Genomic DNA, 24571 nt, shown 5'->3' with positions numbered 1-24571 from the left:
CAGTCTAAGATGTTAAACCTGGTCTTCCAGAATTCCTTTAAGGTGATGGCTCTGTCTCCTGAAGTCTCTTCAAAGTACTTCGCAAGCATCTTCTTTGTGTAAATTTTTTTAAAGTTGGAAATCACTTGCTGATCCATTGGCTAAAGCAGAGGGGTTTTATTGGGTGGGAGAAATTTGACTGTAATGAAGTTAAATAGCTCCCCCAGAGATCGAGCAAGTTGGAGATAACGACCTGGAGCATTATCCAAAATTAACAGTGCCTTTAAAGGAAGTTTGTTTTTTTCTAAGTAACCTTTGACTCAAGGACAAAACACTTCAAATACCCATTCATTGAAGAGGTGTCTTGTCACCTAGGCCTTCTTGTTACATTGCCAAAAGACACCCAACCTGCTTTTGATGACCTTTTACTGTTTAAACACTCTGGGAGTTTCTGAGTGGTAAACCAACATTAGCTTAAGTTTAAAATCATCACAGGCATTGGACCCTAATAGCAGAGTAAGCCTATCCTTCATAGGCTTATGACCAGGCAACGAGGCCTCTTCTTTTGTGATGTATGTTCGCCTAGGCATCCTTTTCCAAAATAGGCACATTTTGTCTGTATTAAAGACTTGTTGAGGAAGGTAACCCTCCTTCTCAACAAGTTCTTGAAACCCCATCTTAAAGTTTTCAGCTGCTTCCTGATCGGCACTACAAGTCTCTCCATGCCTTATGATACTTTTAATATCGGATCTTTTTCTAAAACGGTCGAACCAACCTTTGCTGGCTTTAAAGTCCCCATATCACGTATCACTAGCTGAAGGTGTTTTAGTCTTTAAGTCCTCAAAAATCTGCTTTGCACGTTCACAAATGTATTGTCCAGGAACTGTATCACCCTTCATTTGTTTTTCTTTTATCCACAGCAACAAAAGCCTTTCCATTTCTACAATCAGTTCTCTGCCTTTTTGGACTGTGTTAGATTCATCACTTACTTTTAACTTTTTTAAGGTTTTCTTTTTGTTTCACTATGGTAGAAATGGTTGACTGTGAAAAACCATATTCGCGCACCAATGAACTAATTTTAGCACCATCATCATGTTTTTTCACTATTTTTTGTTTAATTTTAATTGAAATTTTCTTCTTACTGCGCTCTTTAGAGGCCATATTATGCAATGTTGTACATTCAAGAATTCAATACAGTACCTTATTGAATTCAATTAATTTAAGGTATTGAATTATTGAATTCAATTCAGTACCTTAAATTCATTAATTTCCTTAAATTAATGAATTTAAGGAAAGTAAGCACAAAAAAAATTACTTGAACTAAAGGATACGAAAACAAAACATGTGCCCAACACATTTTACAAATGCTGCTATTGGCTGAGACAAAGAACCACATGGCCCGGTCAGAGACAATTGTAAGCCATTTTAGAGTGAAATAAGTAGGCACCAGTGATCACTGGTTAGTAGAATCAGCTGCTCAAATCATTAAAATGCACTACACTTTCACCGTTTATTGCTATGTTTTGTTATAAGAATGAATTTTGAATTTTGAAAATGCATGGGATACATATAAATTAACAGGTAACACAGACGCCTATGATAGATATAAGCTGGTCTGTAACCAAGTCACAAAGGAGGTTAGGCAGGCAAAGGCAGATTAATTTATTTAATTAAATGCATTTGTGATATTTTTCTAAAGCACGTTTCTGGAGGTCACGACCATAAAACAATAAAAACAATTTGCACTTTGCAGTTTATTGGGCTTTTCTGTTAGCGCAAGCTATTATAAATGGGTAGTAAACTCGATCTTATTGCATTTGCGATAATACCAATAACTGGAATTCTGTGGGTTTTTACCTTACAGTATTATAGTGAAATGTGTTTCCCCTTCTCTGAAATCATATAAAAAACAAAAATAAATTTTCAGAATCTTCTCTTCATTCCTATTTTTTAAGCTCCTTTAATAGAATTAAAATTCAATTTGCAAACATGATGACAATATCCCACGCTTACTACATATGGTATAGTGAAAAGTATTTTATTATGGAGAGTCCATCATAAAGTGATTTGATCATATAGTGGTCCACTGTACATGGGCTGTGTTAGGGTACCTAAGAGTAGAAACAGGTGCTGTATACTTGCATGTACACCAATGCTAGGAGTATAGTTAATAAATTTGATGAGCTTGAAGTGGATAAATTTGATACTGTTGGAATATCACAAATGTGGTGCCACACAGACATAAGCAGTGCAGAATTGGAATTTGGGGAGTACAATGTGTATAGGAAGGATAGACAGGACAGAAAGGGGGGAGGAATTATGCTATTAGTTATGAAACACAAAATCTAAGGAAGTGCACCCAACTGATGTTGGTGGACAATGCAATATTGAGTCTGTTTGGGGTGACATAAGCACTGGGAAAGGTAAAATGAGAGTAGGAGTGTGTTGTAGGCTTAATGACTCTGATGAGTATAATAAACAACCGTACAGAGTAATAAAGTGGGCCAGTAAATCAAAGTGTCTTATAATGGGGGATTTTAATTTCCCAGATATTGACTGGAATTTGTGGGTTGGTCACTCACACACTAGCAAGAGTTTTGTGGATTTATTGGATGATTGTTTTCTACAGCAGCACTTCTTGATTTGATTATCAGTTTAGATTCTTCATGAATTAAAATTCGGCAGATAAAGGAACCACTAGCTGGCACTGATCACAGTGTGCTGAACTGGGATTTACTCAAAGAGGTAACTATCATCAGGAGTAAAGGGAAGGGTTTTTGCTTTCGTAAAGGTGACAACAGTGGTCTGAGACAGTATTTAAATTCTATATGGTGGGACCAACTGATGATGTTACCAACAGCAAATTCAAAATGGGAAGCATTCAAAGAATTAATCTTGGAAGTTACTAGGCTTTTCATACCAACTAAGAAATAAAAGAACACAAATCATAAATGCTACAGTTAAGTACACACTAACCCTAGTTTTAATTAGTATTTAAATTTATTTAGTTAGTTTAATTTATTTAATTATTTTTTAATTAGTATTTAAATTTACATTACACATCTTTGCATCCTGCCTGGTGTGTGAGAAAAAGTTGAATGAGTGTGAGTGAAAAAAAAAAAAAAAAAAATATATATATATATATATGAAACTTGAAAGAAAAGAAAAAAGTATAAAAATAGAATGCAGATTATGAATGAAGTAAATGTGTGTCACTCCCACTCCTTCGCCTGGTGGGTTAAATTTAACTGCCAACTAACATATCTCACCCCCGGAGCGGAATGGGCAGTTTGACCTTCCTACCGGATTTGATACTACTTGGACATGACACCAACAAAGACATTCTGTGGCTTTGCTGCCAACACGCCATTGGCGATCTGAGCTGGGTACTCTTTAAAACCCCATCCCTGGGCAGGGGAGGGAAGAGACAGGTCTCTGTCTCCTCTCCTCCCTGCCTACCTCCATACTTTGCCTGGTGGGGCTCGTCTCCACTGACCTCTTTGGGGATGCCTAATCTATTATCCCTATTCTTCTTTCTGTTTTCCTCCCAGTCTTCAGTCTCGTCTCCCCCCCTTCTCTCAATAAACCGACCAAATACACCTTTTAACAATGCCGCCAAATTCTAATCAACGTCTAAATTCTACTGTTTTCTTGTAAATCTTTTTTGGCCAAATTATAGTGCACCCCCCCCCCCCCTTTTTTTTTAGGTTTGCCACTGAAATCCTTGGAAATTAGGTGGTGGAGCCTGCCAGAGTACTTAAATAATCTACTGGGTGCCTAACCTGCCTCCTCGTGGCAAAGTGTGGGCAACGGTGGGTCCAAATAGGGGCCCAACTGTTAATGTCAGAGAAACAATAGAACATAACGCTACACAACAGACCACTCCCCACACACTTTTTAAATCTCTGGCCTCCACAGTTCTGTGTCACCCACAAAGAATACAACATGGAGATGGGGAACCCCCTGGTGCCGTAAGACAACTAACACACTTTACACTTTACTTTACCAACTAAGAAATATTGTTCAATGTTTAGGCCTAAATAGATGTCAGATGAACTAATGAGACATGTGGCAGAGAAGAAAAATGCATGGGATACATATAAATTAACAGGTAACACAGACGCCTATGATAGATATAAGCTGGTCTGTAACCAAGTCACAAAGGAGGTTAGGCAGGCAAAGGCAGATTAAGAGAAATCTTCGACAAAGAATGCAAAGAAAAACAGCAAAGAGTTCTTAATTATGTAAACTCTAGAAGAAAGGGAATGAATCAGATTGGTACACTTGATATCAATGGTTCAACTGTTGATGATCCTGCTCAGGTAGCTAACAAACTAAATGAGTATTTTGCATCTACATTCACACATGTGGAGTTATTCAGGGCGGGGACTGCCAGAGGTGTATTAAACTCTGGCAGTAAGCTAGATGATTTTGTAATAACTGAGAGCAAAGTGGAGGAGAAATTGTTGAAGATAAACATAAGAAAGGCACCTGGGGTGGATAGGATCTATCCAGTTATATTAAAGGAGGTAGCAAAGGATGTAAGAAAACATTTAGCCATAATTATGAGAGCTTTCTTGGATTCAGGGGATGTACCCATGGACTGGATGTGCAAATATGACCCCAATTCACAAAGGAGGATCAAAGGGTAACAGAAGTAATTACAGACCTGCTAGTTAAACTTCTGTTCCAGGGAAATTAATGTAGGCATTGGTTAAAGAAGCACTCCAGGATCAGGCGCCTCCATAGCCAGGTGGGAAGGAGCAGCAGTGCGTAACACATGCTTCTTGATTAGACCAGGGTTCGAGCCCGTCACCACCAAATACGGAGGATGCGGAAAGGTCAGGGATTGACCACCGCATATTCTCGGAGTAATATGGCCTTAGTTGCTAATGCTCCTAAAAACCAAATAACAACAACAACAACTTCAGGATCACCTAGACAAGACTTCAGTTATAGCTCGGACACAGCATGGGTTTGTTAAGAAGTCTTGTCTGACCAATCTGATTGGATACTATGATGTGGTCACAAAGGAACTGGATGCAAAGAATAATTTTTATATCATATATTTGGAGCTTAGAAAGGCGTTTGATATTGTTGCACATGGAAGACTGCTGCACAAATTGGAGCAGTGTGGCATTGGGGGCAAATTGCTGCTATGGATAAAGGGATGGTTGAGTGGGAGATGGCAGAGAGTGGTAATCAATGGACACTGCTCTTTGCGAACTAATGTTATTAGTGGAGTCTCCCAAGGTTCAGTGTTAGGTCCATTGTTGTTTTCTCTATTTATTATTGATAATGATGATGGTATATCAAGCTTAATGTCCAAGTTTGCAGATGATAAGAAGGTCGGCAGGGTTGTTAATGACACAGATGACAGTATGCTGCTGCAACAGGATCTAGAAAAGTTGAGCAGGTGGGCTGAGAGGTTGCAACTGAAGGTTAACATTGACAAATGTAAAGTACTGCAGATGGGAAGTAGTAACCCCAGAGTTTGATTTTTGATTTGATTTGGTAGTTGTTGGCGCATCGGCTTCTGTGGCCATATTGCACCTCCCAAGGTTTTTGCAGTACTTTGATCCAAGCCCGAGGCGGGAATCGAACCCGCGACCTTTGGGTTGCCGGGCAGGTACTTTACCCACTCGGCTAGCCCGGTCGGCTAACCCCAGAGTAATGTATCAACTGCATGGTACTACAATGACAATGGTAGAGAATGAAAAAGACCTGGGGGTAATTGTGCAGGAAGATATGAAGTTTTCTGAGCAGTGCAGATGGTCTGCAAAAGTAGCTCATGGTGTCTTGTCAATGATATACAGGAATTTTTCTAGAAGCGATAAGGTGATTATTCCCTTGTATAAGGCAATGGTCAGGCACGCTGTGAGTACTGTATAAAGTTCTGGAGGCTTCATTTTAAGAAGGATGTAGAGCTGTTGAAATGAGTACAAAGAAGGGCCAAAAGATTAGTGAATGGAACAAAGGGTTGCTCTTACGAAGAAAGGCTTAAGTTTTGCAAATTACAGTGTCTGGAGACTAGGCACCTGCGAGGTGATCTGATTGAAGTGTATAAAGCCTTGAATGGTTTGAGCATGCTCAATGCTGATGGGATTCTTCCTCTTGCTCAGAATAATCGCCTGAGAGGGCATAAATTCGAATTGAGGAAAGACAGTTGTAGGATAGATGTGCGGAAGTTTGCCTTTAGCCAGCAGGTGGTTGATTGCAGGAACAAACTTCCATCTGTCGTAGTAATTGACAGCTTAAATAGATTCAAGGGGGAACTAGACAAACATTTTGAGCAAGTGGATGGGTGAAATGAGAAGGGTTTGTTTTTATTTGGCTAATGCTATATAAGCTAGCTTTCTTGCATCATCTGCCTTTACTAATGCTAACATTGTTTGAGAATTGCTGGAAATCTCACATAATACGGTATTTTTGAGCTTTTGTGCTGGGAAAATCCTGGTATTATGTCAGATGTAATTTTCAATGTTTCCATTCCTTTTTGTGAATCCTGTTGTTGACTCACTAGTTGTTAGTGTCTTTATTGTATTTTTCTAAAGCATATTTCTGGAGGTCACTACCATAAAATAATAAAAACAATTTGCAGTTTCCAGTTTATTGGTCTTTTCTGCTAGTGTTATCAATTATAAATGGGTAATAAACTCGATCTTCTTGCATTCGCTATAGCACTGATAGCTGTAATTCTGTGGGTTTTCACGTTATTATTGTGAAATGTGTTTGCCCTTCCATGAAATATTCAATCATGTAAAAAACAAATAAATTTTCAGAAACTCATTACTCCGTATGATGTTTGTTGCAACTTCTGTGTGCCGTGTTTTTTGTTATTAATTGCTTATCATTTTTACTGTTTTAAATTTTACAAAAAAAAAAAAAGTCATTGAACAGAAATATTAATTAGTATGTACATATTACAGTACATATTAATTAAGCTATGTATGTAAGCATAAATTTATTTTTATTTTGCTAACTGGAAAATATTCTTCTGATTTTCATATATCATTTAAAGCAGGGGTTCACTGTATTTTGTTGGGGGATCCCTGGGTTAGGTTCTGTGCTACTGAACATGTGCTTGTTTGAGACCATAAAAAATAATTGCAACTTCGAAGAGTGCAGTTAGTGACTTTTAAAGAGAGCAGAAGGTACACGAAATCTAGATGCTGCAGAAGAGATTGTGCTTAGCAGCAATGATGAGGAAGAAAATTAAATGAACGTACATTATCTCTATATAAGTATCACAGTTTGTAAAGTAAGACATTTGTTCAGTTATTACTATTTAAGTTACTACTATTATAAAAATAAAGTTAAAATATTAAGTTATTACTACTATAAAAATTAAGTTTCCGATAGTTATAAAAAATGGCGAATTTTTGTTAGCTTTTGGAATGTAACTCCTCTTTTTGTACTGCTTCTTAAGTCCATATAACAGGGTTTTGCATTACACAATATTTTGTAGGAACCAAACTATCGTGTTATATGAGGGTTACCTGTATAGCAAAAGCAGCACAGACGCTTCATTTTTTGTGTGAGATAAGATAGGATTGCATTTCAGGATTGATAATGACTAACTAATTTTTTGGCTTCACTTCTGGAGGTAACTGTAGTTATGTATTAAAGAACTGAGATGTTTAGGTAGCTCTAATTATTTATCAAACTGAAATGTACATATACAGTACTATCATCAGCAAAACTATGGAGAGAATTTCCAGTCTGTGGAAGAAAGACATTAATGCCTTTCTTCCATTGACTGGAAACTCCATCGAGTGGCCACTTTATTAAGTACACCTACCATTTTTATGAAATGGAGCACTCCATTACACATTAGAATACAGGGGTGCAATTTGGTGCAAAAATGAGCAAGATGAAAGATTTAAGTGACTTTGCACATGACATAGTAGACAGTGCCAGATGAGTCATTATATCTCAGAAACTTAAATCCTTCTGGCATTTACACGTATGACTGTATCTTGGGTATATCAAGATTGGTCCAATAAACAAATAACATCCAGCCAATGACAACCTTGGGGTTGGCAACAGCTCAATGATGTCAGAGGTCAACAAGACTGCAAGAAAACATACATAAGGACTACATTCACTCAAATAACAACACAGTAAAACAGTGGAAACCAAAGAGACATTTCAGAATGCAGAACTTACCATACCTTGTAATAGTAGTAGTAGCATGTGATGCAAGGAAGCAAGTGTATGAGCTTATGCAGCATCAGCCAAAAAAAAAAAAAAAAATTCACACCATTCCCTCCAAATGCCTGTCCAGTTCCTCCTTAAATTTATTTAACCTATCAACTTCCACAACGACAGATGGAAGTTTGTTCCAGCAATTAACCACCCGCTGGCTAAAGGCAAATTTCCACACATCTATTCTACATCTGTCTTTTCTTAATTTGAATTTATGCCCCTTTAGATTCATAATCTAAACAACTGGAAGGATCCCATCAGAATTCAGTGTGCTCAACCCATTCAAGGCCTTATACACCTCAATCAGATCACTGCACAGATGCCTAGTCTCCAGCCACTGCAATTTGCAGAATTAAGCCTCTCTTGGTAAGAGGATCCCTTCATTCCCCTCACCAATCTTGTTGCCCTTCTCTGTACATGCTCAGGCAAATCTACATCCTTCCTAAAATGAGGCCTCCAGACCTGTACGCAGTACTCAAGGCGTGGCCTGACCATTGCCTTATACAGAGTGACAATCACCTCCTTTTTCCTGCTAGCAAAATTCCTATATATCATTAACAAAACCCCATGACCTGCCCTGGCAACCTGTCTGCATTGCTCAGAAAACTTCATATCTGACTGCACAATTACTCCCAGGTCTTTTTCATTTTCTATCACATTAAGTGTAGTACCACACAGTTGGTATGTTTCTCTGGGATTACTTCTACCCATATGCAGTACTTTGCATTTTTCAAGGTTAAACTTCAGTTGCCACTTCTTAGCCCATCTGCCCAAATTTTCTAGATCCTGTTGCAGTAGCACACTGCCAATACTGTCATTACCCTGCCAACCTTTGTATCATCTGCAAACTTCGACACTAAGCCTGATATACCTTCATCAATATCACTGATAAATATACAAAAAAAATATACAAAAATGCCTTTCTCATGTTTAACTTCAACAATTTCTCCTTCACTTTGCTCTCAGTTATTACAAAATCATTAAGCACCCTGCTACAATTTGATAACCTTCTGCCATTTTCAAACCTTAATAACTCCTCATGTGTGAATGTAGATGCAAAATACTCATTCAGTTTGTTTGCTATCTGAGCAGATCATCAACAGTTGAACCATCGATATCAAGTGGACCAATCAGTCTATATTTAGAGTTTATATAAGTAAAGAAATCCTTGCTGTTTTTCTTAGCATCCTTTGCCAAAGATTTGTCATAATCTGCCTCCGCCTGCCTAACCTCCTTTGTGACCCGATTACAGACTAGCTTATATCTGCCATAGGCTTCTGAGTCGCTTGATAATTTATATGCATCCAATGCATTTTTCTTCTCTGTCATGAGTCTCATTAGTTCATTTGATAACCATTTAGGCCTAAACCTTGAACAATATTTTTTAATAGGTATGAAACTTTTAGTAGCTTCCACGATTAATTCCTTGAATGCTTCCCACTTAGAATTTACTGTTCGTAATATCGTCAGTTGATCCCACTGTACAGAATTTAAAAACTGTCTGAGACCTCTGCACTCACCTTTACGGAAGCAAAAACCCTTTCCTTTACCCCTGATGGCAATTATATCTTTAAGTAAATCCCACATCAGTACACTGTGATCACTGCTACCTAGTGGTTCTTTTATCTGCAAATTCTTAATACACGAATGATCACTGCTAATAACCAGTTCAAGAGTATTACCCTCTCTGGTTGCCTCTTGAACATGCTGCATCAGAAAACAATCATCCAATAAATCCACAAAAGTCTTACTAGTGTGTGAGTAACCAACCTACAAGTTCCAGTCAATATCTGGGAAGTTAAAATCCCCCATTATAAGACATTCTGATTTACTAGCCCACTCTATTTCTCTGTACAATTGTTCATTGTACACATTCGAGTCATTAGGCCTATAACACACTCCTTCTCTTATTTTTGCTTTCACAGTGCTTATGTCACACCAAACTGACTCAACAGTGCACTGTTCATCTATATCAACTGAATGCCCTTCTTTTGATTTTATGTTTTTCTTAATTAACAGCATGACACCTCCTCCCTTCCTATCCTGTCTATCCTTTCTGTACACATTGCACTCCCCAAATTCCAATTCTGCATTCCTAATATCAGTGTGACACCACGTCTCTGATATCCCAACAATATTCGCCTTTGATGTCTTGACCAATGCTTCAAATTCATCAAATTTATTTACTATACTTCTAGCAGTGGTATACATGCAAGCATACTTGCACCTATTCCTAGTTACCCTGACATATCCCATATACCCACCTGTTTCACGATGACTGCCATCAGTCCCAGAAACCCCCAGCACCCCTGGCTCCAGGTCACTACTTATTCTAATAGAAGTTGTGCAAGAATCACCTTCACCTCTGCCTGCGGCTACTTTTAACCTTTTAGTCTGTGAATCCCCCACGCTAGCAGTTTTCCGACCCCACCTAACACTGCCTCGATACCATCAGCAAATATTCTTGCACCCTTTCTATTTAAGTGTATCCCATTCCTGTAGAAGCAGTCTCTCCTGTTAACAAGCACAGACCATGCTGAAAAAAATTCTACTACTTAAGCCTTGCACATTCCCTCCAGGGCCGAATTGATTGACAAGGCTCTCATCATGTACTCCCTCCTATTGTGTCTGGGCAGAATTGCAAACACTTTCAAATTTAACAGATGGGGTATTTGCAGCTGACAACTGAAATAGGTTCTACTACTGTTATAAAAAAAAACAAGAAGGTGTAGTTACAGTGGAGGATTGGAAAAATGTTACACGGGATGATGAATCCTTGTTCCTGCTGTTACAAGCTAGACAAGAATATAGCTTGTTTGTTGTTGTTTGTTTGTTTGTTATTTGGTTTTTATGAGCATTAGCAACTAAGGCCATATTGCTCCGGGATATGCAGTGGTCATTCCCTGACCTTTCCGCATCCTCCGTATTTGGTGGTGACGGGCTCGAACCCCGGCCTAATCAAGAAGCGTGTGCTATGCACTGCTGCTCCTTCCCACCTGGCTAAGGAGGCGCCTTTAAGACAAGAATATAGCAAAAATGGCAAGAGGTCCCTGGACTCATCCTACCAGGTTTCGACAATGAAGGCTGTTAACTGTGGTGTGCACAGGGTCCCTACCAGTGGAGCAATGACTAGTTATGTGGAAATTGTACCTGATCAGGCACATCCTGCCATGTCATCCATCTACAAATGGATTCTTCCAAAAGATAATGTGCCACATCACAAGGACAGAATTGCACAGACTGGTTCCTGTAGTGTGAGAGTAAACCCAACTTACTGCAGTGACCTCTTCAGTCACAAGATCTAAATCTAACTGAGCACATGTGAGCTGAGGTGGAATGAGCTCTTTGAAGAAGTGATCCACAGCCATCCAATTTGCAACAAATTGGGAATCAACTGAATCTATATGGACTAGCATCCATGGCAAGCTCTTGAAACCCCATTGAGTCCATGATGCAATGAATTCAGGCTGTTCTGAAAGCTGAAGGTGGGGGGGGGGGGGCTACTTGCTATTAGGTAGGCATACTCTAATAGAGCACCCATTCAGTGTATAAGCAAAAAATATTAGATGAAAGAACAAAAAATTTCTTTTTGTCATCATTATATTCTTAATTATTTAATTTTTTTAATTTCTTATTAACACTTCAGATTCCACACAAAAAATAAAACATTACATGAGATAAAATAATTTAAAACACACTCTTAAACAATTTATAAGCATTTTTTTAATAAAAGGGGCATGTTTTTAATTTTTTTCTACAAGCACCTTTATAAAGCAACCTAGAAGAATAGAAACAAAGTACGCTCTATAAAGAAAATACTTAAAACCAAAAAAACATATGTACATACACATACCTAAATACATTTACAGTTCTTGCTGATGGAGCCTCTCCCTCTTCTTCAATTTCTTCTTCTGGATAATATTCTTCATATATATTGAGGGAATTATTCTGTTTCACACAGTGCTCCATTACCTAAGATATCAAATGTCATATCAGAATGAATATCATCGAAATAAAATAGATGTTAAAATTGGGCTATTTTTGTGGGGGAATGCAACAACTTTGTTCTCATTTCAAAAGATATCAAGCAACAGTATAACAAAATATATGCTATGTACCAATGAAATTTAATGTTAAAATAATAAAATATTTTTATTAAAACATCTTTTAAATGAAACACTCAACCCTTAACAAATTAAATTTAAATAATTAAGGAAAGCTGGAGGTCTTGGAATGGGTCTTGAAAAGCCAGTTTATTCTAGTCAGTTACAACATTAGTGGCGTAACTAGGGTTGACAGCACCCAGGGCAAATAAAAAAATTGGCCCCCTTGAAAACTGTTCTTTTGGAATTTTTGAATTTTTTCACCATAAAATGGCGTCCCCAAATTTGGTGCCCAGGGCACATGCCTCACCCTAGTTATGCCACTATACAACACACAAACCAAATAAACTTACAATCTACTGGTTTTTCTCAGAAGTTCATATTTATACTCCCTGGATTTTGTGTCGCATTTGAAAATTTCTTCATTCTTCAATATCCTCTCCCAAGCTTTACTCATATAATGTATATAATATCAGTGTGGATACACCATAGATAACTCTTAAGAAAAAACTATGATAGTAGTGTAGGAGGCATCATTTCCTCTGTATCTCATATTGTGCTCATCCTTCACAATGAGTTTCCATGGTATTGCACTACTTCGAATAAGTAATGCTTCACTAATAGAGAAGACTATTGTTACTTATTCTCGGAGGGCACCACCGAGAATAAGTAACGGTGCCATCTGGGTGGTGGTGCCCACCAAGAATAAGTAACAATAGTCTTCTCTATTAGTGAAGCATTACTTATTCGAAGTAGTGCAATACTACTTATTGTTATATAAGAATAAGTAACAATAGTCTTCTCTATTAGTAAAGTGTTACTTATTTGAAGTAGTGCAATACCATGGCAAATCGTTGTGAAGGATGAGCACAATATGAGATACAGAGGAAATGATGCCTCCTGCACTACTATTGCCGTTTTTTCTTAAGAGATATCTATGGTGTATCCACACTGATATTATATAGATATAAAACTCTTACTCTTAAGATATTATGCCTTGTTGCATTTAGTTATTTTAAATATTACTCGTATAATGTATACAATGCTACAACTGTACACTTAAATTCTTGATTGACTCTCCTAATTACATTATATAATTAGGAAAGCCAATCAATCATTGTACACATTATACTCATATAATATATACAATGCTACAACTGCATACTTATATACCTCAATCAGACTCTCCTGCCAAGGATGCCTAGTTTTCAAGCTCTGTAACTTATGCCTGTTTCAAAGTGCACACTTTTGTGAAATTTCAGAGATCCAGAAAAGAATCACAGGACATACTGAAGAAGAATGCAAAAACAAGAATTCTATGTACATTCTAAAATCGTGAAAATCACTAAAACTGATGTTAATTAACAAGTCTCAAGTGAAGATTACAGCACAGGCCACCCAGTAACAGAAACTTTTTGATCAGATCTCGAACATATGCAATTGTGAAACTGACTGTTTTTATCCTGTTATTCATAATTCAGTCCTCTTTTGACTCATTTAAATGTGGTTCTGGTTTCAAGTTTATTTCTCTAGTGGTGCCATAAGAAAGAATTTTGGAATTCAGGATAAAGTTGAAGAGTGCCACACCCAAACTTTAATTATTATGAAAATAATAATTTTTGTTGTGCATTAAATAACAATTTGGCATTTATTGTAATTACACATATTTTATTTCATAGCATTCTATGAAAAGTAACAAATACTATATAGTAATAAAACTATAAGCCATTCACTATTCAAATATGTACTTTATAGGATTTTCCATATTGAATATTTGTCTATGTTCTCATAATGAACTAGCAATTTTATTCTACTTACAAAAAGCTAAAATTACAAATTTTTTTTGGCTGCCAGGTGATTATAAATAATTTTTTTGCTCATTTTAATTTGCTAAAGATGTGTTTAAATGGTACCATAGTGTCTTTATATGGGTTCTGATTTAAGGCACAGGGTGGTCACCTACCCTCCTCATTTTACTACAATGCTGTGTATGAATGTTATAACCAATATTATCAGGTGGTATTGTTGGCATACACAAAGTACTTGTCTGATTGCCATTTAGCATTTCCATTATCTAGAACTTTTATAGATGGCATATCTCTCCATATCTGTGAATAAAACCATGTTTTTCTCAGATATGCCTTATTGAGACATATTTATTTTATTATACTTCATTTATTGCATGTGGGAAACAATGATTCTTGACCCATTTAGTAAGTTGCTCAGATAAACCAGAGGACAAAAAAGTCAGCAGCTCATTCCTAACTAATTAATTTAAATGCAAATTTTTCATAGATACATTCTTGGGCCAAAGTGTGGCTGAAATGAGTTGGAATACAATCAGAACATGCACAATGAACTTCTTCCTTTCAGTGGTGAAGTTACTGCATTTTGGAAATTTTTTTTATCAGGTTTTACTTATTGTGCCATGCAGGATAAAAATTCAAAGTTTAAAACTATTCCTTTTCAGAAAGAAAAGAGCTTAAATGAGATTTTACAAAAAATGTTTTCTATAAAAGAATACCGTACTCATATATGCACTAAGGTTTGTGCATATGCAGCTTGTTATTATTAATTGAACATGTTAAATATCACGTCAATATATAATATGGTGTAATGTAACTTCTACATTCTTAACTTTTTAATACCTTTGTAATGAAACGAATTTGAGAAAAGGTCTCTTCAACGTATGAAAGTTCACATACTAATAAACAAAGAATGAGAAAAGTTCCACAAGTTTTAAAATTACTTACACCACCTAACCTTACTATAGCTGCAGCAAAATTTTCATCTTTTTCTACTTTCTTCCTGTATCTTGCCACCTGATCTTCATCTGCAGGATTAACATCACCTGGCCATCCTCCTTCTTTGTGATTCATTCCACGTGCTTCAGTTTGGCGACTTTCTGTATTCACCTGCCAAATATACAACATGATAAAAAATGGAAGTACTTAGGTAATGTTAGCGATAGAGATAATGACTGCAAAAGAGAATCCGACCAGAAGTCCACATATTGCAAGACTGAATCCATATCACACAAAAAAAAAAAAAAAAAGTGTGGATCACTGGACTGGTAATTGTGACACTGGTATATCAGTTGACTTAAGCAATTAGAGTGAAGTTTAAAACTACTTGTAACCAAAGTGAAAACTGAATTTATTTAATTTCATTATTAATCTTTTCAAAGGTGGGTTTCTAGACTATATGTAAGCATTAACCCCAAGCAAATTTTTTTAAGGAACTTGGAAGTTTGTAAGCATTGAAAGACTGTATATATAAATGCTTTTAAATATTAATTTTCTTCCTATTTTGACTTTATAGATGAACATCAGAATGGGATTACTGTCAAAAATAAAACTGATATGAATGTTTTGTTTAAAAAAATTTAAAAAGAGAAAAAATCATTTCATTCAATTTCATCAACTTCTGGGTCCAAATTCTAGAGAATTTCTTCCATAAAACTGGCTACTATTTGTAAACACAGTTGACAGATGGTAGCATGTCTCTATACAATTCAAGAAAAAAAAAAATATATATATAGAGATGTAACTTGTTGATACTGCATTGATAGAACTGACAAAACATATATACAATTCATACTCCTTTGGTCACACTCACAAAAAAGTTAAGTAACTAGGTAAATTTCTTCAAATCAAGGTTCCATTTTACAAATTATGCTTTCTACAAATACTTTTTCAATAAAATATTACATCAGGAATATTTATACATTTTCCAGGAATATAATATATACATACATGGCTAGAGAAAAGTTAAGGTATATATATATGTGTGTCTGAGTATCTGATGAATAGTGGCACTCTGCCATTTTTTCTGTCATGAAACAGACCTCTGTTAGACCAGTCAGGTGAAATAACGTGGCTTGTGTAGTGTATAGGCCAGTCAGGTGAAATAACATGGCTTGTGTAGTATAACCCCAGGGGCTCACATCTAGTGAGTATGGGCTTGGCACACACAGGGTCCTGAGCTGGATATCACCATTCTTCTCTTTCTTGGTGATTCCCTTCTACTTCTCTCTATCTCTCTCTCTCTCTTGGGGTAATTCAGAATTTTTTTTTTTTTTTTTTTGCCTGGTGTAGCATAAGCTTCAGGCTTCCTTGCACCATAAGGCTAATAATAATAATAAGTGCTGTTGTTTGTTGGGATGACTGCCACTTTGCAATCAGGGAGCAGCAACAATAATATGCCGTTTCCTGGCTCCCATACCTGCCACTAGGAGGCAGGCTATCACATGTTGTGTACTGATCTGTCTCAAGTGGGAATAACCAAGGATTCTTAATTGAGGTGGAATTCAGACAAACCCTATTAGTAAAAAGAAAAAAAAAAAGGTAGTAGATACTCTACACCAGTGTGGGGAAGACAAAGCTGTAGTCTCCAACTAATTTAATATGTCTTGAGGGTGAAATGAAGCAGTTCCATATCAGTGGATGACCCATGATGCCACAGGAAACAACCCTGAAGTACAGTAACTTCAAAAAAAGTGTGAAAGAAAGAAAGAAAGAAATATGATAAAATTCTGCACCAAAGGAAGAGATGCCCAATATCTCCCTTCAAAGGCAGCATAAAAAAAAATAAAGCTATCATTCATATACAGTGCTCACATTACCTTATTAAGATATAGTGTTAGAATGGAAGATAGGTCAATGCCAAGCTAGAAACTTATCAAACAACTGCCATAGTAATACATGTAGAGACTAATGATTTAAAGCTTAAATAAAAAAAAATTAGTTATGAAACAGGAGAGAGTTATTAGAAAAAAAATTGGGAAAATTTATCTACACAGTAATGCCAAGTATATGGTAAAAAAATATGGTAAACATGGGAAATAAAGAATTTCATTTCAGTGAATGCTGTGTGCTCAAGGGTAATTAAGGATGAACATAGAGGTGGAGAGTGATGCCTCCGATCAAAAGCTGCTTAAAGATGGCAGGGAAGTTCCCTGAGCCGGATCAAGGTAATGCAAACATTGAATCAATGTTATGGGAAATGACTGCTGGAAACAGGATTCATCAAACTAAGCAACATATTTCCATATCAGTGTTGGTGCTAACATGCCCTTACAAGGTGCAGTTTCGTGTGTCTTGCAGTGAGCATGTGTACCCTTGACAGTCATGACAGTCAGAGGATGTTTACAGGCCAAATGAGGAGTATGACAAAAATTGCTTTAGGCAGACTGAATGGACCAGGCAAGTATGATTGTTTTATTATGGACAACTTCAATCTACCTTCATCTTATAGACTGGAATAAATGTACCAAAAAATACACTGCATGGTAACAGCTTTTAAAAAGACTGGATGGTTGCTACTTATCCTGGAATGTCCAAGACAGCACATGGGACTTTAATATTCTAGATCTGATTCTCATTAAAGAGACCAACTATATCAAAACTTTAACAGTGGAAGTCCTGTCCATGATACATAAAACTTCTGCTAGTAAGAGAAAGATGTCATCATCTTTCTATTCAAGATGATGGTTAGACTGCATTTTTAGACAGCATGGTTAGAAGAGCAACCAGATTAGTGATGAGTGCAAATCAATGTAAACATGTAGAACAGCTTAGAATGCATGTGAACTGCAAAGTTTGACAAAAAAAAATTTTCCAAAATTTTACAAACTTTTGTGTAAATATAAAATCTCAAGGAATAATAAAAGACTGGATCTCATGAAGTTTACCCATGGGTAGCAGGTTGCTGAACGCTGCAATAAGCTGCCTCCCAAAATGGTTGGGGTAGTGAGTCTGACTAAGTTCAAAGTGGAAATGGAATTCTAAGAAATATTCTATTTTATTTTATTTTTATTATCATATATATTTTTTTTCTGATGCTGAAAAAGTCTGCTTCTATCATTTAACCTTACTAATCACTAATAACCTATTAAACAGAAGTTATGTATGCAACAAAATGAATAATTCAGTTCATTTTAACTATATCTGACATGCTATATTATGAAATTATTTTAAGTACAAACTTTTGAATAACAAACACTGATGAACAGTAAAAGAAATTAAAAAAAAAAAAAAAAAAAAAGACATGGTTGGCATTCTCTTATGAAATGCCTCCCTAGCCAAGCGGTCAGGAATGTGGTGCAGTAGCACACGCTCTTGAGTTGACTGGGGTTCGAGCCCCTGACTGCTAAATGTGGTTGATTTGCAACCCACACTGGGCCAGCGTGGCAGATTATGGTCCATTTCTCTCAACATGAATCACTGAGGAGGCTTCCATCCTGCAGCAGGTTGATGATGGCTGCAGTTTTATGAAATGCTAAGTAAAAATATATGTAAAGATGCTGTGTTCTTTTACTCTTGATGCAATTCTTTTGAAACTGAAGATGACTGTGTTAATGCTATGGCCAAACCAACCATGGCTGGGCACCTCAGCTGAAGAGGGGCCTAATTTTCAGTGTAAATATTTTCTAAAGTAGTGATGAAAATTTCTAATAATAATAATAGTTTATATATATATATATATATATCAAAAGAGGGGCCTCAAATTTAAATATGGCCAGGGGCCTATTTCATCCTACGACCCTCACTAAAGAAGTTCTTTGAAGGAATTCTTTCTAGGAATTGTTGGAATTTTTCTTATCACCTTTGTGATACTACACTCAGGGTAGTGGTAGTAGAAAATGAAAAAGACCTGGGAGTAATTGTGCAGTCAGACATGAAATTCTCTGAGCAGTGCAGACATGCTGCCAGGACAGCTCATGGGGTTTTGTCAATGATATACAGAAACTTTGCTAGCATGGATAAGAATGTGATTACCCTTTTGTATGAGGCCATGGTTAGGCTGCATCTTTGGTATTGTATATGGGTCTGGAGGCCTCCCTTTAGGAAAGATGTAAATCTGCTGGAATGGATGCAGAGAATGTCAATCAGATTGGTGAAGGGAACAAAAGGGTGCTCTTACCTAGAAAGGCTTCAGTTCTGCTAACTGCAGCTTCTGTAGACTAGGCGCACCTGAATAGTGATCTGATTGAGGTGCTGAAGGCCCTGAATGGACTGGGTAAGCTGAATGTGAAAGGCATTCTTCCTCTTGCTGAGACTTCACACATGAGGCGACATAAATCTAAGTTGAGCAAGGATGGTTGCAAGGTAGATGTGTGAAAGTTTGCCTTCAAACAGCGGGTGGTTGATTAGCATTAGTAGTGGCAAACGATGCAAGAAAGTAAACTTATACAGTGCCAGCCAAAAAAAAAAAAAATGCACTTCCCATTTCACCTATTCATCTCCCTCCAATACTTTGTCTAGTTCTTCCTTGAATTTATTTAACCTACCAATTCACAACAATGATTCCACAATGCTGGAATGAACTTCCATGGAAGTTCATTCCATCAGTTAACCACTTGCTGGCTAAAGGCCTTCCACACATCTATTCTGTAACCATCTTTCCTCAATTTGAATCTGTGCCCCCTCATGTGTGTGTGGTCTGAGCAAGAGGAAGGATCCCATCAGCACTGAGCTTGATCAATCCATTCAAAGCCATAAACACCTCAATCAGATCACCTTGCAGGTGCCTAGTTTCCAGATGCTGCAATTTGCCAAACTGAATCCTTTATTTGCAAGATCACCCCTTTCTTCCCCTCACTAATATCGTTGCCCTTCACTGCAACTATACATCCTTCCCAAAGTGAGGCCACCACACCCGTATGCAGTACTCAAGATATGGCCTGACCATTGCCTTATACAATGGGATAATCACCACCATATTCTTGCAAGCAAAATTCCTGTATATCATTGACAAAACCTCATGAGCTGACCTGGCTGCCTGTCTGCATTGCTCGGAGACCTTCATATCGCTGCACAATTAGCCCCAGGTATTTTTAATGTTCCACTACCCTGAGTGCAGTATCATATAATTGATATGTTACTCTAGGGTTACTGCTACCCATATGCAGTACTTTGCATTTGTCAATGTTAAACTTCAACTGCCATTTCACAGCCATCTGCCTAACTTTTCTAGATCTTCTTGTAGCAGCACACAGTCATTTATGTCATCGATATGTAAATATAAATTCTCAAATGGAAACTCTGGACACCTGCACAATCCAGCTGATGGCAGTTATTTATTGTTTCCTCAAAAGTTCAAAGCAGTGTTGCTCCATAACAGAAATACATCAGCATTTCTATCCTTAGTATACGCTGCACAAACGAAAGAAACATACGATAACATGAAACTTCCCTTGAGATGCATCAAGTACGAGCATTTTCTTGGCACATCCGTAGTGACCTTAAAGTGATTACTCTTTTACTAGACCTACAACTTGGCTATACCAAATATTGCAACTTTATTTATGAATCATCATCAGCCATTTTCAATCCACTGCCTCTCCAGCAACTTTCCAGTTCCTTCTGTTTTGAGCACTGGCCATCCATTTACTACCCAAAAACTCATGAATTTCATCTATCCATCTCCGCCTTTGTCTTCCAGGTTTTCTTCTAGCTCCTCTTGGGTACCATTCTGTTATTTTCTTAGTCCATCTGTCATCATGTCTTCGAGCTTTGTGTCCTGCCCAAGACCATTTTAGTTCTTTAGTTTTGATAAGAATGTCCTTTACTTGAGTTTGCTGCCTAATCCATGTGTTTCTCTTCTTATCTAACAGTCTGATTCCCAATATAATTCATTCCATTCTTTGCTGTGCAGTTCTCAGCTTCTCTTCCATTCTTTTGGTGAGTGCCCAAGTTTCACTTCCATAAGTCATGGTGGGGAGTATACATTGGTTCATTATTTTACGTTTCAGACAAACTGGGATATTGCTCTTCAGTATGTGACTATATTTCCTGAATGCTATCCATCCAAAATTTATTCTTCTCTTGACTTCCAGCCATTTATCATTATTACAGCTAATAACTTGTCCCAGATAAGTATATGACTCCACCTTTTCAATTACTGCTCCTTCAATCATTATTTCCCTTTCTGTGGCATACTTGTTCATCATTACTTTTGTTTTACCCATATTCATCTTTAGTCCAAAATCCTTACTAACTGTGCATAACTGATTAAGATTTTCCTCTAATTCTTTGGGATCGTGGCTTATGACCACAATGTAATCTGCAAATCGTAAATGGTTTAGGTACTCTCCGTTCACATTGACTCCTTTCTGCGACCAGTCTAATCTTCTGAAAGCTTCCTCAAGTGCAGCAGTAAACAGCTTCGGAGATATTGTGTCTCCTTGTCGAACTCCTTTCTCGATTTTAAATTTCGTACTGTCTTTGTCTAGTCTAATAAAGGAGGTAGCACTCTCATATATTTTCTTCAAAATAATATATGGGGTATCTATGCCTTGTCTTTCCAGTGCCCGAAACATTGCCTTATGCTGTATGGAGTCAAATGCCTTTTCATAATCCACAAATGACAGGCATAATAGTGTTTTATATTCATTTGCTTTCTCCATTAGCTGTGATGTTACGTGAAGTTGATCCATAGTTGAGAATCCTGTCCTAAAGCCAGCTTGCTCTTTCGGCTGATTCTCATCAAGTATTCTTTCTAATCTGTTAGTAATGACCCTTGTGAACAACTTGTAGATGTGGGATAACAAGCTAATTGGTCTATAATTTCCAATTTCTGATTTATCTCCTTTCTTATGCAGCAAAACTATGATTGCATTATTCCACTGATTAGGCGTCACACCTTTTCTAATGCACTTTGTGAAGAGCCTTGCCAGTTTTTGTGTTGTCTCTTCCTCCTACAGTAACTTCATCTTCCCCCGGGGCTTTCTGATTCTTCATTTTCTTCAATGCATGTTCTACCTCATCAGGAAGAATATCGGGTATATCGTATGTGTTGCTACTTTGCAATCCATCTTCCCACTGCTGGCATCATTCCCTCGCTCCTTGTATAATTCTCTATAGTAGTCTTCTGCTATTTGAATTATGCCTTCTCTGCTGTTTATAAGTACACCATCGCTATTCTTCAGTTTCAGTACCATTTGTCTTTCTGTATTACTGCTCATGGCTGCTGATTTAAATCCTTTGTTTTCCCTTAATGCTTGTTCTACTTTTCTTCTGTTAAATCTTCTTATGTTCTCTCTGAGTCTCTTTCTAATGGCTTTGCATAACTCAGTATACTCAATTTTCTCCCTGTCAGTGTTTTTCTTGCTCTTCATTTGTCGTCTTCAGTTCATCATGACAAGTGTTTCTTGACTAATTTTTTCTTGTTTGGATTTCTTTTTCCCTATAGGTTTCTTGGGCTTTATCACTTTCAGAAAGTTGTAATATTCCTCGTCGATATCTTGGTCCTGAGCAGTCTGCAGAAGCTCAAACTTGTTCTTAAGTTCCAGTACATACTGCTTTTTCTCCTCCTCTGTTATCTCAAAGACCTTTGTATTATTTACTCGAGTCAGTTTTTTCCTTTCCTTTCCTACATCTATATCAAGTGTGCATCTTACCATTCTGTGATCACTTCCAACATTTACCTTATTCAGGACGGTAACATCATTCAAAATATATCTTCTGTTAGTGAGGATGAAGTCGATTTCATTAGTTGTTAATCCATTTGGACTCTTCCATGTCCACTTTCTGTTCGCCCTTTTCTTGAAAAAAGTGCTCATTACTGACAGTCCTTGAGATTCTGCAAATTCCACAAGTCTTTCACCTCTTTTATTTCTTTCACAAATTCCAAATATTTATGAATATTTATGAATTCACCAATTCTAAATATTTATGAATAGGCCAGTAGAAACCATTACATTAAAGAACAACAGCCTCAGAAAAAAAAAAAAAAAAAATGATTCCAGCAGGAAAGAAAAATTTTTAAAACTAACCATTGGTTAGTTTGCAACATTGCAAACAAACTTTTGACAAAGTTTAATTACCACCATTGCATTTCAATCTTGGTTTAATGAAAAATTTTTGCAATGGACTGACATAGGGAAGAGAGAAGTCACAGAATCCGATTTCAATAAATAACATAAATGATATGCTTAAGTGATTTATTTTATTTTTATTTTTTGCCAAAAACATGCATACTGCCATGGTTATCAATATAATGTTATTTAAAAGTCTTTCCATCTGCACTGAAAAGAAGTTTTAATTTATTACATTAAAGAATCCTAATAATATCCTTAAAAAAGCATTAAAATACACAATAATCTATTAAAAATTGAAAAAGGCAAGAAGTCTTTAAACAGTAAAATCAAACAACTGAATTATTTTTGATGTGTTTCTTACTTCATTTATCGACATCTCACTGACACACTGAATCCCTTTGTCAACTAATTTCAAATGAATATAGTCTTCTGCCAAACTGTCATTGTGAGGGATGTCAATAAGCAAATGGGGTCCTACATCAACGAAGAAGCATGGCCTTCCAAACTGTTTTCTCTTCTTTGTATACATATACTGAATCTCCATTCTTTAGTTTTGAGGCTGTAAATAAGAATAAAAGCATTAGCTCAAAATATTTATACACTAGAATCACAAGCATAAAGATCCCTCACACATATTTACCATATATGCTTGAACGCCAAGCAAAGGCCATACAGTTTTGCAATGTGCTTCTTTGAAGAAACAAAAACCTTCAAATAATTTTTCACATCATGTAAATTTCCCTATTTTGATTCACCTTTACAACCTCTATCTAACTTCATTTTAGAAAAAAATTAAAGCAGTACAGTAGCTAAAAAAAATACTAAATGATTTGATAAATATTAATGATACTATAATCTCTGTAATGTCGTCGTCATCTTAACACACACACACACACACACACACACACACATTCAAAGAAAGTGCATCATCGCCTAGGAATTTCATGTTTCTAAGCTTTTTTGGTGATGGTATATTACATTAATGACTAGCATCACAAATAGAAATATAGAAACATAATAGTTAAGGCGAAGCTAAGTAATATTTGACAGGTGCTCTCAAAATATTCCAAAATGAGCATTTGCAACTTTTATACAACAGTTTTGGCAAACATGACAATTATGGCTGTAATGTTATCAGAAGCCCTCAATTTGCTCATTTTAAATGGAAAACAAAATGAAAAGTTCACCAGGTTAAAACTAATATTTAGTTGTTGCCTATGGCCCTGATGACAGCAGCACACTGCCGAAGCATTGACAAGATCAATTTCTGAAGATAATCAACTGATAGTTTGTGGTTTCAAACATGAATTATGGCTTCCTGAAGTTCACGAAGGGTCTTTGGTTTCTTTCTAGCAACTGCAGATTCCACATGATGCCAACAGTTCTCTGTAGGATTCCGGTCCGGGCTGTTTCCTGGCCAGATAACAGTTATAATGGACCGTTCTTTTTCCAACCATTT

General features: G+C 36.7%; 1 protein-coding gene across 1 annotated transcript in view; it reads right to left on the bottom strand.

Moving 5' to 3' along the window:
• The window catches only part of LOC150076751 (dynein intermediate chain 3, ciliary-like), a 115092-nt gene extending 91436 nt beyond the window's left edge, over nt 1-23656 (bottom strand). Inside the window, exons 1-3 of the mRNA XM_090386639.1 lie at nt 23474-23656; nt 15044-15205; nt 12041-12159 (exon numbers count right to left, since the gene is read on the bottom strand). Coding sequence (XP_090242765.1) covers nt 12041-12159; nt 15044-15205; nt 23474-23656 — 464 coding nt within the window. The remainder of the gene's footprint in view (nt 1-12040; nt 12160-15043; nt 15206-23473) is intronic.
• Nucleotides 23657-24571: the final 915 nt, after the last annotated feature.

The sequence above is a fragment of the Mastigoproctus giganteus genome, chromosome 12 (genome assembly GCF_048544385.1).
Source record: "Mastigoproctus giganteus isolate SK-2022 chromosome 12, ASM4854438v1, whole genome shotgun sequence".
NCBI classification, from domain to species: Eukaryota; Metazoa; Arthropoda; class Arachnida; order Uropygi; family Thelyphonidae; genus Mastigoproctus; species Mastigoproctus giganteus.
Note: the sequence above shows the minus strand (reverse complement) of the source record. Positions and strands in the feature narration are given on the sequence as shown.